Source organism: Helicoverpa zea, chromosome 22, assembly GCF_022581195.2.
Source record: "Helicoverpa zea isolate HzStark_Cry1AcR chromosome 22, ilHelZeax1.1, whole genome shotgun sequence".
NCBI lineage: Eukaryota > Metazoa > Arthropoda > Insecta > Lepidoptera > Noctuidae > Helicoverpa > Helicoverpa zea.
The window spans coordinates 8,314,748-8,330,273 of record NC_061473.1 but is presented as its reverse complement, the minus strand read 5'-3'; the positions used below and the strand labels follow the sequence as shown (position 1 = coordinate 8,330,273).

At 37.3% G+C, this 15,526-nt stretch overlaps 1 protein-coding gene across 2 annotated transcripts; it reads left to right on the top strand.

Moving 5' to 3' along the window:
• Positions 1-3,366: 3,366 nt before the first annotated feature.
• On the top strand, positions 3,367-11,512 carry LOC124641538 (serine/threonine-protein phosphatase 6 regulatory ankyrin repeat subunit A-like). Of its 2 annotated transcripts, XM_047179636.1 has the most exons (11): positions 3,368-3,491; positions 3,955-4,081; positions 5,078-5,218; positions 6,427-6,644; positions 6,859-7,040; positions 7,483-7,664; positions 7,909-8,131; positions 8,462-8,590; positions 8,998-10,092; positions 10,173-10,427; positions 10,506-11,512. In XM_047179636.1, the coding sequence occupies exons 1-11, from the start codon at positions 3,449-3,451 to the stop codon at positions 11,034-11,036; spliced, it is 3,126 nt and encodes a 1,041-aa protein (XP_047035592.1). In that variant the 5' UTR covers positions 3,368-3,448; the 3' UTR covers positions 11,037-11,512. The 2 variants fall into 2 exon arrangements, with proteins under 2 accessions (XP_047035591.1, XP_047035592.1); XM_047179635.1 differs by having other exon boundaries at positions 3,367-3,491; positions 10,173-11,512.
• The last annotated feature ends 4,014 nt before the right edge of the window (positions 11,513-15,526 follow it).

Here is a 15,526-nt window from a genome sequence, read left to right as displayed (position 1 = left end):
GTGCTGTTGCGGTGCCGCAATAATGTGCCATGACCTTAAATCCTATCGCATGTACCTACTTTATGATATTCTATGGCGAATTGTAAAAAAAATATCCTAATCCTAAATAATTGGTTTAGCCACAGGAGTCATTTTTCGTTTTTATAATTTACAACATCATGTGTAAAGCAGAGATAAAGTTAGGAGTATCGTATGTTTTAATCAGTTGTCAGCTGTCAGTTTTGAAGGGAGAATTTCAGTTGTTTGTAACGACTAACTTTTATATGGTGTTCTAATTTTAACACATTTTTATTCTAATTACTTTGTTTGAAAAAATCATTTTTTTATGGCTTATGTTTAACTGATCACCAGATATAGTAACAAACAGCAGACAAAAATAGTAAATGATCACCAAAATGAAACTCGCATTTTAATGTAAAACTATCACCAAAGTTTTAACACTTTGCTATCCTATTTAAGTGAAATTACTCCAAAATAAATCATGCGTAAGCCAAAAATAGTAAATGATCACCAAAATTAAACCACCATTTTAAAGTAAGATTATAACCGAAGTTTTTAAATTCTGCTATCCTATTTAAGCAAAATGAGTCCAAAAAAATCATTGTTATCCCAAAAGTAGTAAATGATCATCAAAAAAGTTTTTACATCTTGCTATCCTGTTTAAGTAAACTGACTCCAAAAAAATAAGTTCGGCCTGATAAAATAAATGTAATAACATTATGGGGACCCTTTTCCTGCACTAGCGTGGAAAATTGTCTATTGCATGCCTCTAAACAGTGCGATAAGAGTGTATTGAGAAACACATTCTTCTTCTTCTTTCTCCTGCCCTGTTCCCAATTTTACTTGGCGTCGGCGCAATATGTCATTTTCTTCCATTTTCCCCTGTCACTCGTCATACTGACACTCACGCATGCATTGCAAGCCGGACACATAACTTAATATGGCATCATAATACTTTATTTGGTAATAAGCCTACATTTTATGGCAATCACAGTGACTTATTTAGGCAAAAATAATACATTAATTTGGTCGTCAATAGTTGGTGATCATTTACTAAATTTGGTGGTCGAATACAATTTAAAGTGAAGTCGTGACTAAAATAGCTGGTACTATTACATTTTTAGACTTTATTTTTCTGGTGTTCAGTAGATATTTCTGGTTGCAAAACTTAGGGTATCAAAGCATTTTATGGTGGTCATTATATTTGTTCCCTTTTTTTATTTTTACGTACATATTTTTCTTTATGTTAATCAACATGTATTAACCATTATATTAACGCATTTCATTTAATGTGATTGGGAACGACACACCCGATATATCCTGCATTGTTTATTACGCTTCTAACCGACATTAAATAAAAAAAAGGATTATCAATACGACTGCACATTTTATCCTGACCTATCATGTTCTTCAATAGATGGGGATAGAATTCGCTTTTACTGGAATAATAATAATTGGACCATAACACAAAAAGCTTTTCCAAAAATTATTTGTTACATTATATTATATTAGATGTATTTACCTATGGGATGAATACACCAATCACTATTTAAAGTGAATTGATGCAAAGTTTTAGAACAAACATGATATTCTAGGTTATTTTAGTAAAATCGTCATTTACACCAAAAAAAAATCGAATTTATTCTATTTCCTCGATAACACTTTTTTCTGCCCTATATTTACAAACTTAGTACGTAACTGAAACTTGGTCGTTTTAGTCCAAAGTTCTTAAGACCGAACGTTCATTCTTGTAGCTTAGTTAACCGAAGATGGTATGGACTGTCCATTATTACGATTAGTACAATAGTTCCCGCATGGCTGGTATCAGCTAATTTCAGGGGTCATCTCTCTCAGAAATCAAGATAACGTTCATCGGCTGCGTCCTGAGTGAGAGATCTGAATTCGAAAGCGAAGCGGCGTGAGGCGATTTCCATAGCCAATTGACCTTGACAAGTATTAGTTGCCTAGTGGGTGAAGCACCAACCTCTTATACAGGAATGAACTTTAAGCAGTGCACAAAAAAAGGTCCAGAATCATTAACAGAACATATATAGGCAGGACCGACATTAACGTGCTCTCCAATGCACGGGTGAATCAATCACCAACTTCCAACTACGGGCTGCTTTGTGAAAGTTTTAGAAAACCCACAAAGCGATTTCCACAAAGCGACCAACGAGGCAGTCAGCTTGGCGAATCATCTCGCAAACAATTAGGTACGCGTTGGTAATGCAGGCACGCAAACACTACTTTTGTGCGACCTTGTCTTTATAAATGTGTGCGAACATCTGTAACGTTTTTACTGAGTTTTAGAAAAAAGAAGAACTTGTTACTGTTTTCTTATATTATGAGTCGAACTGGATGAATATTTGTGTGAATCATTGTTCGTTACAGTGCCTCACAAAGTATGGTTCTGTTATACCTTTTTCCCGCTGCTGGGCACAGGCCTCTTCTCAACACGGAGAAGGATTGAGCATTAATCACCACGCTTGCTCAATGCGGGTTGGTGATTTGAGACTTAATAGTCCAGGTTTCCTCAAGATGTTTTCCTTCACCTTTTTATGATCCTTTGGTTTCCAAGATATACTTAGAAAGTACATACAAACTTAGAAAAGTTGCATTGGTACTTGCCGGACCTGGAATCGAACCCACAAAGTCTACGTTATTTTAATGTTAGCAATTAAATGTGTGCGAACATAAATATTTGATGGTATCTCGCCGTAACAGCATGAACTTCAAGACTTTTCGGCCATACCTGGGAATTGAACTACAGTCCTTGTGCACGACAGTTTGCTACCACTAGACTACGGTAGTCAAATAAAGAAATAGCTTTATCTTGAGAAGCAAGTAGATCCCGGAAATACAACTGATATTATTTTGTGATTGTGTACCTACTAAATATCAAAAAGCTGATGAGTTTGTTTGTTTACTTGAACGCGCAAATCTCAGAAACTACTGCTCCGAATTGAAAAAAATGTTTAGCGTTTGATAGCCCATTTATCGAGGAAGGTTATTGTTTAGTACTTTTATCCGAGTGAGCTACGGATTTAATATAAAACAAGGTGGACAGACGACCTTATAAAGGTCGCTGGAAGACGCTGGATGCAGGTCGCCTCCAACAGGTATCTGTGGAGATCTAAGGGGGAGGCCTATGTTCAGCAGTGGACGTCCTATGGCTGAGATGATGATGATGATGATGATGACGATGATGATGAGTGAAATCGCTGGCGAAAGCTAGCAAAATACATACAAGCGTTTTATTTATCAGACCTTCTATAATATGTAATCTTAAAACTCAAGACGAGTGTCTGATAGTATTATCAAAGAATTAAAATACATCATAAGTTGAAAGTAGGTACCTGAAAATACTTATTTATACTTAAATAAGCGGAAATAAAGCATTCTAATCAAGTTAAATGAAGAGACTGGACGACATAGAAGTAACTTAGTCATGGAAGGTAGAAAGAGCCCTACTAACAATATCGGCTTTTCAGGTAACTAAGAATTTAACTTTATGTTTACATATTTAGTAACATTTAAAACTACTTATCTATATTACATTAAGATAAAATACATACCTATAACAAATTAAATCTATATATTTACAAAAATGTCCTCTAAGACCTCTCGAGTATGAGAGTGTGGGTTCGATTCCAGTTCAGGCAAGTAGCAATTCAACTTTTCTAAGTTTGTATGTATTTTCTAAGTATATCTTGGACACCAATGGCTGACAAAAAGGTGAAGGAAACCTGGACTACATAGTCTGAAATCACCAACCCGCATTGAGCAAGCGTGGTTATTAATGCTCAATCCTTCTCCGTGCGAAAAGAGGCCTGTGCCCAGCAGTGGGACGATAAAAAAAAGGCTGTAACATTTACAAAAATAAAAAAGCATAATTAAAACATTGTATCAAAAAATTGATTGGTTTTCTGAATTTTACAACTTGTGGTCAATCAGCTCAGTTCTCTGTTGAGTCTGAGCAGTGCTGCTTGCAGCCGCTTCTGCAGCCAGGTAGCGGCTTCCAGGAAGACTGCAGCTCCCCGCATCACCATCTCAGGAGTTTAAGCCTCTTTGACTTAACAGGGTAAGTTCAGATCACCAACTGCGTCCTTGGGTAACATCTACACGCACCTGCAAAAAATATAGCCTACATTTCTCGAGCATAGTGTAACTTCCCAACAATTAAAGACTTTATAGAATCGGTTCTGGAGTTTTAGAGCCTTTAGGGTACCTACAAACAAATAGAAGAACATATAATATAAGTGTTTACAAACTGATATGTATCATGCACAATAGATTCAAACTCGTTGAGCAGTCTTTATTCTGCCTGGTGTAGAAGATAGAGCCCGTGATGGTAACAGACCATCCATCCACAAAACTGCCCTGATGCCGTCATAACAAAGAATGCAGTAATCGACATTTTTGAGATTTTCACTTTTTTCCAGAAATGGTATCCCAAGAGGTTCATGTGCATGAAAATATATAATAATAGATTTTCATAAAATATATTATGACCAATAAAATACGAACATCTTGCTCAGATGGTGATGATGATATGTTTTTTGTGTTTATCTCGTAACCGCCATTTTGCGATTACTGCATTCTTAGTTATGACGGCAGATTAAAGTCTAGGTCCATAGAAGGGTGTCCAACTAAATCATTTAAATTCCATCGAAATTGGTTTACATATGACTGCTGAATTTACTACCACAACGATGAAGGAACATATCATAAGGAAATACTGTAATATCCAACAGCACCTTGAGTAAACGTAGTGAAACGTTCATTCGTTCTCTGTGAGAAGGTGCTTAGGCTATTAATGTAGATGGATGGAGAGGAAGACCTTAGAAAAGATGGATAGATTGCCTGAAAGATGATATGAATAGGAAGAAAGTGAGTGTCAGTAGGACGAGTGACAGGGGAAAATGGAAGAGGATGACATATTGCGCCGACCACAAATAAAATTGGGAACAGGGTAGGAGGAAGAAGAAGAAGAGGAGAAGGTGCTTGGGCAACGCAAACTGGTGAAATCATGAAAATGATGGTAACATTGTAAAACAAACAAAAAGTATGGTTTCAGGGATAATCAAACCCAAGGGCGAAGGGGTCCTGATGAAGTCTCATGTTCAAGCGATGGGGTTCCAGGACCAGACACGCCTGATCAGAATAATAAACGATTGTTTGAAGCTCTAAGACATCGAGATGTGGGACAAATAGAAAGGTGAATGAATATAGTTTTCCAATGTTTGCAAAAATCGAAAGGTTTTCGTGGATTCCAGAGACAAGCTACGAGTCTGATGGTAGATTTCTGGGAACTGTCTAAAAACCGTACTTATTTTAACTAAAGAATATTTTAGTACTAAGCTTTAATGTTACAAAGAATGTCTGTGCATCATAACCTTCTTTTTAGAACCTCGTAGGTAGAGTAGAAGAGCGTCAGGCTCTCACAAGCTTCATTAGGCGGAATTTTCGTGTAGTTGGTACCTATAAAATTTATGAAAATATACTATAACTAGCCGTTTTCCCGCGGTTTCACCCGTGTCCCGTGGGAGCTACTGCCCGCACCGGGATAAAATATAGCCTATGTTACTCGCAGATAATATAGCTTTCTAATGGTGAAAGAATATTTAAAATCGGTCTTGTAGTTTTTGAGTTTATCCATTACAACCAAACAAACAAACAAAGTTTTCCTCTTTATAATATTAGTATAGATTGTAACAACATCATCAAACGTTAGAAATACTCTTCTGGTTTTTTTTTTTAGGGTTCCGTACCCAAAGGGTAAAACGGGACCCTATTGTTTTCGCTTCTCTGTCCGTCCTTCCGTCCGTCCGTCTGTCACCAGGCATACAGCCTCATGAACCGTGATAGACAGACAGTTGAAATTTTCACAGATGATGTATTTCTGTTGCCGCTATAACAACACATACTGAAAACTAGAATACAATAAATATTTTGGGGGGCTCCCATACAACAAACGTATCTTTTTTTGTACATTTTCTAAATAATGGTACGGAACCCTTCGTGCTCGATTTCGACTCGCAATCAAATAACCCCTCCCGCTGTGGTATAGCAGCGTAAGGCAGTGTCAGACTCTTAAATAAAACTGACTAAAATTCATCATGTTCCTTCTTAAGCTCTTTTGCCCGTTTTCACCAAAGATTCCTTAACGTTTCCCTAACTAAGTGTCACTTAGAATAAGCTCCCCCAATACTTAAAGGTTTTAAGGGACATTTTAACTTTGGTAAAAACGAAATTCGTATTAAGTGTTCCCTAAATTCTCTTAGGGGGATTCCTAAATTTAGGTATTTGTTGGTGAAAATAGGCATTTATGTACCAGGGCCGCAGTAACTCTTTCGAACAATCCCGCAGCCCCGGTGACTCTTCTGGTCCTAGACTACGATTTACAATAAAAGAGTGATTTTATAGACTGCTTAAAGCTGGAGCTGACCCAAACGCGACATGTGGCGTAGACTGTATATCAGCCTGTCACCTGGCCGTCTTGAGGTCTGATGATGCCCTCTCCATTCTCCTCGAGGCTGGAGCTGAGAAGAACAGGCAAGATAGACTTGGGCGGACCCCACTACACCTTGCAGCTTGGACAGGGCACATCAGGCAGATTGCCGTCTTGCTTGGCCTATCTGAAGGTAAATATGCAGACATGTACGGATGTTTTATTAAAATGCTTTAAAAGAGAACTTAAAAGAGTACCAGCGTCATCAAATTCTTCTCAGTAGCAAGCTGTCATTGTTACAATTCCACCTTAGGACGGATTTGAGAATTCACTCGTTAGGAGGAAGAATCTATGATTGTGGGCACGATACTGAAATAAACTTAGCAGACCTAACAAATATTTTACAGATTTACAGAACAGACTTGGGGTAGTAGATGACATGATAGCAACCGAAGATGAAGTTAGGAAGCTGAGTCAGAACGTCAGGGATTTGGTGAACGTCGAGTGTGACTTTAGCCCGCGCAACACCCAGCTGCCTTCTTACTGGAACAACACTACAGATCATAACTGCAGAGGGGTTGAAAAGGGTGTAAGAGACAGGCCTCAATTCTAAATTATCCTGTGACATGAATAAGTTCTATGCCCAAGTTCACTGACAACACAAACTATGAATTTTCAAAAAGGGACGTTCATGTTTTTTGTGCTTTTGAGACTAAGTTGGAATATTTTTTTAGTTTTGCTTTTTTAGATATCATAATTTTATTTTTAATCTTATAATATATACATATTCACGTTAAATATAAAAAAAAAACTGTCCTAGTAAAAACAAAAAAAAAAACTAAAAGGCATAAAAAAATTCATCCCCATCGCTGTCAACTGGGAGTGTACCCAAGAGGCTGGCAGCATTACCTCGTTGGATGGCCATGCTGATACTTTGTCCGAGGTATTATGTAATAGCCAGCCTTTTGGTCACGAGAAGCGTCAACCAGCCGCCTAGTTGGAATATTTAAATGAAATATCTCTCGCATTAGCTGCCAGTGCTTCAGCTGGGCTGGACGGCGCTGCACGTAGCGAGCGCGCGCGCACATCACCGCTGTGCGCGCTTGCTGATCGCGGCCGGCGCCGACCCTTGTGCGCGAGACCGTGTTGGCAGAACTCCCCTCGACGTTGCTGGCTCCGCCCACTATTCCAACCACAATATTAACTGCCATGAGTATGTTATATGAATCAAACCATTGAAATTAACTTAGAGTTACACTTAGTTAATAGCTGTTCCCAGGGGTTTGCTTGGAACCTGAGGGAAAGTTCAAACCCCTACACTTTTTGCGTGTAACGCCACGCATCTATGTATTCAAACCTTCACGTTTATAATTATGAGTGAGATCACTGGTTAACACGGCATTGAACTTACAAAACAAGGTAAACAGATAGGTTAACCAAGTAATATTTTATTATAGTTTTACAGAATTGGTGTCTACACTTATCAACGCGAACTGCAACAACTTCAGTAGCCAAGACAAGCAGATGCCTGAATCACCACTCCACACAGCAGTTGAGTTGGGCTGCTTAAATGCAGCTACACTGCTCGTGGTTAGTGGAGTGCCACTTCACTGGCTTAATCGAACAGGCCAAACCGCGCTCCACCTATGTGTTGAAAAGAAACTTTCGGAATTTCTGCAGGTAACCTATGACTTCAGAACCCTTCGACAAGCTGCTACTGGTAAAACTTCAAATAAGTAGCTTTGTAGAGTTCGAGAAAAACACGATGTCGTTTCGAAACCATAGCCTGTGTCTATAGCCTTCCCAAAACCGGCAGAATATAGATACCTAGAATTTCTGTCAATGCATCAGAGCCTCACGTTACCTATCTTCCGTGATGACAAATAGTTTGGTGAGGCAAGAACTACATACAAATAAATGAAAATATATTCTAAGTTTCTTTTTATGCAAATATAGATTTAGTTTATTTTTAAATAATATACAGTTTATCTTTTAAATATTCTATTACAGAATTTAGCAAGGCATGGAATAGATGTGAAAAACAAAGATAAACAAACGGTACTCCATAAAGCTGTTTTGGAAGGTTGGGAGACTGGTGTGAGAATTGCTATAGAAAATGGAGCAGACATCACTGCAAGAGTGCGTATTCATAATCTTATAATTTTAAATAAAATTAGAAAAAATCAAGCTGAACAGCGAACAATTAATGGAACTTTTTTACAAAAAAAACAGTCAGAAAGGAACTAAATAAAACTTATTTTATGGTCTTCAGTTTCGTGGAAAAACCTTACGAACACAAAATAGGCATTATTAAAAAAAACTCAAAAACTATTCGCTGGATCTTGATAACATTTTTATGGGACCAAAAGACAACCTTTCGAATAAAAAAAGAATCATCAGAATCGGTTCAACCAGACCAAAGTTATGAGGTAACAAACATTAAGAAACATATGGTCGAATTGAGAACGTCCTCTTTTTTTTAAGGCAATTTAAAATACATTTCAGTTTAGCAATTTTACACATGACATCGATTGGCTTTTTTTCAGGACAACAAACATGAGACACCAATACATTCAGCAGCAATTATAGGTAACGTGGAAATTCTTAATCATATTATAAGTGCAGCAGCCGATCATAATATTATAGATGCAACCAACAGTCAAGGAGAAACTGCTTTTGTCAAAGCTGTCTTCAACGGCCATCTTGAATGTGTGAAAAAGCTTCTTGAAGAAGGAGCTGATATTACAAAAACACTGCGAAATCAAAATAACCTGTTTCATATAGCCGCCGAAAAAGGGTACCAAGAAGTACTCAGAGTCTTATTAGACCACGACTATACTATCACTAGAAGAATGATTAACGATCTGACAGCGGACGACAAAAAAGGTTACGGTCCTATTCATTTTGCTGTGCAGAATAATCATCTTGAATGTGTCCGAACACTTTTAGCTCACAATGCTGACATCGGACTAAAAACTATGGAGGAACATAAAGGCTCTACTCCATTACACATAGCTGCAAGATATAACCGTGTGGAAATCGCAAAGTTATTAATAGATAATAACAGAGACACTGTACATTTTAAAAATGATATAGGATTTACTCCACTGCACTCAGCCGCTCGCTTTGGACAAAGGGACATGATCAAACTCCTTCTCAAAGAAGGAGCGGATTTGGCTTCACGTACAAACAATTCCACTACAGCAATAGATGTGATTATGAACCATTTGTTCAAACCAACAGAGTTTATGGAGAATGTCTTTGATTCGTGCATTTCTACAAACAATTTAAGCCTCGAAGATGCTAATTGTAAAGTCACAGTTGACTACAATATTTTGAAACCAGTAATATATGAAGAAAATATGAAAGTGATAGTTGCGCTTTTACAGACAGGGAATAAGTATGACCAGAGACGCCTATTTATACATCCCTTAATAGAAAGTTTTCTTTATATTAAATGGATGGATACGCCGATACTACTCCTGTTCCTATTTTTAACAACAATTCATTACTTATTTTTAATATCATTTACCCTTTATATCATGGTTGTATTTTTGACCAACGATTTAGGTCATTATTCGCCTCGCCAATATGTCTGGTCAACAATCTTGTTCATCGGTATAGTCTTGTTAGTTTTACAGGTAAGCACTATTTATAGCCAAAATAACGTGTTTAGTGGATAAAAAAGGCTGATGATAATGACGATGAATTTATGTTTCAGGAAACGCTTTACATAAAAGTGAAATTCATGTACTCACGCCAGATAGAAACTTGGGTGCGGTTTTTTTTCGTAATCACGGGTCTTATAGTTCTGTTCACTACCGTAATGGGTTTAACAGGTGTAGATATACCGAGACACATTGCCTCTGCGGTCATACTGCTGTCATGGTTAGACATGACATTCCTTCAATACCACTTTCATGATTATGGCTACTATGTATTTATGATGGAGAAAGTAACTGCCAGCACTGTGAAGGTATGGAGTAACCTCTACATACACTTATGTGATGGCCCAGACGACCATTTAATTCTCGTGTCCAACATTGACTTGCAGGTTTTGTTCACTTTCGCCTTCCTGATATTGGCGTTTTGTATTATCTTCATGCTCCAGTTCAAGTTTCAAGAGCCATTCGACGGACCCTTCAGCGCACTCGTGAAAGTCCTAGCAATGATGTTTTCTGAACTCGATTATCAAACCCTGATGAAACAAAATAAATCCAAAGAGTTCGCTTTGACTGTATTACGAATAACTATGTTTATATTTATAATTTTCGCAACTATAGTGACAGTCATAGCATCGACCGCTGTGGTTGATCCTCAAAAAATAAGATTGTCAGTTCGAATCAGAATAATGAAGAAACGAATAGAATTTTTGGGATCCCTAGAACTTTTCATACAAATGAAATTCGTTCAGAAAATCCTGCCGAAGTGGATGGACAAAATTTTGAAAGAGAAAAAACGTAATATTACTAGATATATTCTGACCCCTAGTGTGCCAAAATCTAATCGAGCTGTACCATGCTCAATTCGAGAATCGATTTGTGCGATAGCTGAAAACCAAAATAACAAAGGGATGACGAAATAAAGCCAACAAAAGAAAAACTATCGGCTTTAGGGAAAATAGATACCTTGCAGAACTGCCAGATCGAAGGTATTAATTACAGGAAGCCAGATGTAAAATTGGCATGGAACCGCCATGTTTCTGTTTTGACGCACCAATGATAGCTTACCCCACTTACTTTGATTGCCTAGTTGGTCTAGTTGTCGTAAGGGCGGCTGCTGACTACGAGGTTCGATTCCCGGGTCGGGCCGAAATCGCAAAGCAGCCCGGAGATTGCAAGTTGGTGATTGATACACCCGTGAATCGGAGAGCACGTCAATGTCAGTGCTGCGCCTGATTTGACTACGGTCGTGTCGGATTGCTCCCGTCCCATCGGGCTATGAGAGTGAAGGAATAGTGAGTGTCTGCGCAAGTGCTTGTGCTCCGTAATATGTTCTGCGCAGTTGGCTACTCTCCTTACATGAAAACAGCCGCCGTAGCCGATAATCGGCTAGGGCGACATCATCAGTAACCACTTTGTCTTAAAATCGCTTGTAATCGTCAAAATAATAAAGACTACCTCCCGTAAAGTACAGATTTCGACCTTACTGTATTTGAGTGTCTTTATGAAAACTTGCTTAAGGAAGGTCATACATATAATGGCGTCCACGGCCGATTTCGGCCACGGCGGCTGTTCTCATTTAAGGAGATCAGCCAGCTGCGCAGGACATATTATAGTGCACGAGCATTTGCGCAGCCACAGGTGCACTCCCTATTCCGTCACTCTCATAGCGCGATGGGACGGCAATCCGACGCGACTGGAAAGAGATTAGGCGCAGGACCGACATTTACGTGCTCTCCGATGCACGGGTGAATCAATCACCAACTTCCAGACTACGGGCTGCTTTGTGAAAGTTTAAGAAAACCCACAAAGCGATTTCGGCCCTACCCGGGTCATACATGGCATTGGTTGATAACATCATCCTCCGATCCTTTTTCCTAACTATGTATGGGGTCAGCTTCCAGTCTAACCGGATGTAGCTGAGTACCAGTGCTTTACGTCATTGGTTTATGTTTTATATCATTGGTTGATAGAACATACATTATAAATAAGTTGTAGAACTTTTAAATGAGAATATCATTTCTGAAAAGAATTGTGAATTAATTTTATACTGTATTTTGTAGTGATTTCAGTTATTAAATCATTTTACAGAATTATTTTCCTTATTGTTAGTCAAATATATAAAAATCCCAAAATATTTATTTATAATCCTGTAATTCAGTAGTTTATGCCTTAAAGAACATAAACAAACAAACTGTTCAGGTTTATAATAATATTATTTGCTTGAACGTAGTAATTAATCCCAAGATAGGAGCGATTTGAAAAAAATATTTCAGTGTTAAATAGCCCATTTATCGAGGAAGACTATACTAGTTATCCGACTGCGTGGAGTAGCTCCCACAGAACGCGGGTGAAGCCGGTAATAAAAACTAGTTAATATGTTAATTACATACAGGGCTTCTCTTTTATTGCTAATCCTACTAATTCCTACTACTGTTATAAATGTGAAAGTTTGTGAGAATGTGTGGATGTATGTTTTTATTCTTTCAAGCAAAAACAGCTGGACCAATTTGGTTGAAATTTGGTATGTAGATAGGTGATACCCTGGATTAACACATAAGCTATTTATAGGCTTTTTATTAGGCGAAGCCGCGAGCGGTAGTTAATAAGTATTATTTACGAAATGCGCTATGTTCTACGCTACGTTACACTATGGCGAATAGCTGAACCGATTAACACTAGAAGGGCCGGGCTTCATGCTATACCTTCAAAGACCGCAGCGGTCAACTTGACGGTACTAGAGATTAAGTGAGAATACTTACGAAATTAGTACATATTTTAAATTAAAGTTATATAAAAATAATACTTACACATTTATTTTTTATTAATAGTAAACAATTTACCTTACAGTTCCTAATTAATTACTTATTATAATTTCCGAATTTGGGAGCCGGCGACTCATTTCTTTGTAACAAGTTACCCTCGCCGAACGAAACCAATGTCTACTGTAAAATATAAACAAGCTAGGCAGTAATAACTTACTCAGAATTCAATTTAACATAAATAAAAAACAAAAGTATACCCACATTCGTTAGAATTAAATAAATAAATATTCTTATCGCCGCTTTTATATGTATGCCGTCACATTGACGGTGAGCGGTCTAAAACTTTGGTTTCCTAGGAAAGCGGTGCCGTCGTAAAGCGGCCGTAATACAGCGGTGAATGACGTCACCAGAACGTTGTCTATGTAAACAAAATGGGGCGGTTTCCTAGAGAGCGGTAACTGACACCGTAACTTCAAAAAGCGGTGCCGCCATTTGCATGACGGCCGTCTTGACGGTGTCAGATAGTTTGGTGAACGTTTTATTGAAAGCGGTGAAGCTTTTTTAATACGTATTTGTGTTTTTTTTTTCGGAACAACGTCAAAAAATAGTTACAACTCTTGGAGCAGCGAGGACGACGAAATTTTAATAGATTTCGTTCGTAACCACGAAGCAATATATAATATAAAAGGTAAAGATTATAGAAAAAGTCAACTAAAACAGAATTGGTGTCGTGAAATTTGAGAAATATTAAATAAAACAGGTTAGTAAGTATGATACAACTAACAAAAAGTTTATGACGGTGTGTTAAAACGGCCGTGGAACTTTCCACATGTCATCACCGTAAAGAAGACCGTCTATTTGCGTCCGTAATATGACGGCCGCTATAAGACGGCACCGCTTTCCTAGGAAACCCAAGCTTAACAGCCAGTTTCTTCATCAAAAGTTAAAGCCAAAGTAAAAGTCAAAGTAATGTCTAAAGTTAAAGTAACGGTCAAATTCAATTTTTCTATTAGTTTTGCTGTCACTTTAGCCTTGAAAAAACGAATTTGACCGTTACTTTTACTTTAGACATTACTTTAACTTTAACTTTTGATGAAGAAACTGGCCGTTAGTAGGTATTTGTAATCGAAACTCATATACAATATATTGTTTTTTTTTTAATCATCGTCCGAGCCTTTTCCCAATCATGTTGGGGTCGGCTTCCAGATTTTTTTTTAATATAGCTTAACAATATCAAATTAGGAAAAGTCATAAAATATGATAAGAAACAAAGACACAGTTTGAAATATTAAACAATGAAATTGCGTTGCCGCTAATTTGACTGCCTTGGTATTTCAAGTGTGAAGATGGGGTATCAAAAAGCACGGATAAAAGCGAGCCGATGATACTATTTAAGTACCTACTCTTTATCTATGCGTAAAGTTCCCTAAAGATGTGGGCAAAACCACAGGAAGAACTGATAATATTAGACGTACTTACATTATATACAGATGTATGTGCAAAATTAAGTAATAGAATAATTCACGCTTACATTCAAAAAACCAGTCAAGCGAGAGTGACACTCGCACACGAAGGGTCCCGTACGATAACACTAGTTTACAAAATCAAACTTTTTGCCTGTTGCCGTGGATTTAATAGCTGGTAACGTTCACTTATGTTTAGTTTTTATTAATTCTACCCGAAAAAAAATGTTTGTAGCTCGACTTTACTTGTTATTGACTTTCTCATTTCTGAAAATTTTTTAGTCGCTTAATTACGTATTTTATTGTGTTTATACAAATATGTGAAGTTTTTACAACATGAGTAGTTCAAGGAGACGTTGTTTAAATAACCCAAACCATGTTTGTTACTTATGTGGAGAATATGTGTTTGAGATGTGTAGAAATTTCATATCAGAGACGCTTAAAAATACTTATTTTTATATTTTGGAATGTTGTTGGATAAAAATGATAAATGTTGGACTCCTGATTGTGTTTGTAAATCGTGCGTTGAATGCATAAGATTATGGTACAAGTGGTAAAAGAAGTTCTTTTAAACTGAAAACACCAACTATTTGGAAAAGATCGAAAAATCATCTCGACGACTGTTACTTTTGTAGCGTGATGTAAACAGCTTAAACACCAAAAATCGAGCTAAATGGCAAAACCGAAGTAGTACATGTGTTCAGCGTCCAGTGCAGCATTTACCTGAACTTTCAGAGAATAAAAATTATATCGAATTTTGAAAAATTATAATGAAAATTATGTTGAACTTGTCAAAGACCTGCTTTTACAATTAAAAGATATGGGATGCAATATGAGCATAAAACTTCACTTCCTCTTCAGTCATCTGGACAGATTTCCGTAAAATTTAAGAGATATGAGCGAAGAGCAGGGGGAGCGTATGCATCAAGATTTACGTGTCATGGAAGAACGTTATCAGGGTTTCTGGGATGCAAATATGATGTCTAACTATTGCTGGTCTCTGATACACCATTTCCCAAAGTCTACACATAAGAGAAGAGCTTTAAAGCGAAGTTTTTAGGGACTTAACAATTAATATAATTTTTAAACAAATATTCTTTAAGGTAAATACACGTTTTTTCTCTTTAAACCGCACTTAGCTGAAACTCAAAAACTAGAGCTGATAAAAAAAATCTACTAATAGTT